Below are 2,439 nucleotides of genomic sequence, written 5' to 3' on the forward strand. Positions count from 1 at the left end.
CGTCTGCAGGATTGTGGAGGCCAACTGCGCGCAGCAGCTCGACAATAATAAGTGCTTCCTGGACGAGGTCGCGGGCCTCCTTTTGCTGCGCCTCGGCGACTGCTGCTGCTGCTGCTGCTGCTGCTGCAGTGGGCACGTGGGCGACGCGCAGCTGCTGCACCATCCAGGAGGCCATTTGCATGCACTTGGCCTCGTCGGCGGGCGCCAGCGGCCCCGCAGCAAAGACCTCGTGCTGCAGCACCTTGCGAGCAGCAACAAGGGCCTGTGCTGCAGCAGCAGACAAGTAGCGGTCGGAAGCAAAGGAGCGGGCGAACAGCAGCAAAGCTTCTCTGTCTTGCGAGGGGTCCCACTTGGCCCTCTCGAGGCGCTGCTGCGCGCGCAGCAGCTTGTGGCTGACGGACTGCAGCAGCTGCTGCCGCTGCTGCAGCACAGCAGCAGAGGCCTCCACGATGCTGCGGCCCAGCGACAGCCGCTCCGCCATTTGCTGCGACTCCGAGAAGCCCTGCTGCGCTGCTCTCACCATCTGCTGCAGCTGCTGCTGGTCCTCCTCGTGGCCGCGGGCCTCGAAGCCCAGAAACTGGAGTTCTTGTCTCGCCTGCAGCACCATTTGCTTCTCAATGTTGTTCAGCCCCACCAGGTCTTGCTGCTGCGCGCTCAGCAGGTCCAGCTGCCGGTGCAGCGGCGACCGCCGCCGCACTCCTGCTGCTGCTGCTGCTGCTGCTGCTGCTGCTGCGCCCGCCGTCCCCACAATCCCCACCGACGCCGTCCGCGCCGCCGCGCGCTGCCGGTACGCCCCCGCAGACGCCCCCGCCGCCGCTGCTGCTGCTGCTGCCGACTCGTCCCCCTCCCTCGCGCCTGCTGCTGCTGCTGCTGCTGCTGCTGCGCCGCCGCAGGAGTCCCCGTTCCCCGCCAGAGACCTGTTCACCAGGCCCCAGGAAGGCCGGAAGGAAGACTGCAGCGAGCGGGCGCAGGAGAGCGCCAGGAAGAGCACTGCTGAGAGCGACAGCAAAAGCCCGAGGCGAGCTGCTGCTGCTGCTGCTGCTGCAGCGGGAGAAGCAGCAGCGGCCGCCGCCGGGGCGCGCCGCGAAGCCGCCGCAGCCGGCAGCAGCAAGTCCGCGTCCGGGAGGGGGGCAGAAGCGACCGCCTCCGCGCCGGGAGAGGGCTGCTGCTGCTGCTGCTGCTGCTGCTGCTGCTGCAGCGCGCCGTCCTGCAGTGTCTGTACACCCAAAGGGCGAGCCCCCGCATATTCGAAAAGCTGCAGCGCCGCTGCAGCGCCCGTCCAGAGCAGCAGAATCCGCATTGGGAGAAAAGCAAAAGAATCAAAAAGAGCAGAAAAAGGACATGTTAGATCGGGGCAGCCGCGAGCCGCGACCCCCCGCTGCTGCTGCTGCTGCTGCTGCTGCTGCTGCTGCAGGCACGGCGAGAACCTGTGGGATTCGCGACGGAATGGCTCGAAAGACTCGGAAGGGGAACTGTTGCGATGAAGCTGCTGCTGCGGACTCGACGCCAGAACCGCTTTAGGTCGCTGAAGAAAAGTGTCTGTGGGGGTTGGGGAGCCTCGACAGCACTTTTCTGCAAATAAGTCCGTCGAGCAAAGCAAAAGCGAAAAAATTCTTCGAAAGATTCTTCTAAATTCAAAAACTTAAAAAGATTGACAACAGTGAGCGCTCGCTGGCCCGCCAGCCGCCCCAGCCGCGCCGCCACCGTCTGCAGGACAGGGAAAGCGACAGACGGCAAGCCCGCCGGCTCCATCGAGCGCGGCTTCCCGCCGCTCCTTTGCAAATATTTCGCTGCTTTTCAGCTTTAAATTTACTTTTAATTAACGCACTTTGCTTTTTTTCCCGCCAACTTCTGCTCAAATGCCTCCACGCCGCCTGCCAGTCGCCGCCCGCCCCGATCTGCTCCGCCTCCAACGAACGCCCTTGCAACAGCCCCGACTCCGCGATCAACTTCTGCTTTGCTAATAATATTCCTTTTTAAATTCAAATTCCTATTTTAATCCCCAAAGCAGCGCAAACGCCGGCCCGGAAGCTTGCCGCGCTCATTGAATTCCACCCGCCCCCAACCGAGCCTCAGCTTCCCCACTGGGGACTTCGCTGGTTTTAGTGCAAAGCGCCACAAAAGCCTTCCAAATAAATCAGAAATATTTCATATTCCAAAAATAAAACTTTAAACGCTGCAAAATGACACTTTTTGCCGCTTCTTTCTGCACAGATTCACTTATGAAGGGCAGGTGCACCAACTCGGGGTTCATTCCGGCCTCCCAGTGTACAGACACCCGAACCGAACTCGCAATTCTTCTTCCTGCCTCAAATTGCTGCAGAGCTGCACTTTAATTCTAAGAGCTTTTTAGGCAGTGCAGAAGCAGCAGCAGCAGCGAAAGCAGCAGCTGCACGGCGGAGAAAGGCCAGCTTGTCCTGGCACCTGCCTCGCTTTTGC

The 2,439-nt window shown here is 61.4% G+C and overlaps 1 protein-coding gene across 1 annotated transcript; it reads right to left on the reverse strand.

Moving 5' to 3' along the window:
• Positions 1–25: 25 nt before the first annotated feature.
• Positions 26–1,300, reverse strand: ETH_00002480 (uncharacterized protein; the record flags this gene model as incomplete). The annotated part of the gene is made up of 1 exon (XM_013380437.1): positions 26–1,300. A coding segment is annotated over one exon (1,275 nt), but the record flags the coding sequence as incomplete, so codon positions are not given.
• Positions 1,301–2,439: the final 1,139 nt, after the last annotated feature.

This window comes from Eimeria tenella, genomic scaffold, assembly GCF_000499545.2.
Source record: "Eimeria tenella Houghton genomic scaffold, Eth_scaff623, whole genome shotgun sequence".
Classification (NCBI taxonomy): Eukaryota; Apicomplexa; class Conoidasida; order Eucoccidiorida; family Eimeriidae; genus Eimeria; species Eimeria tenella.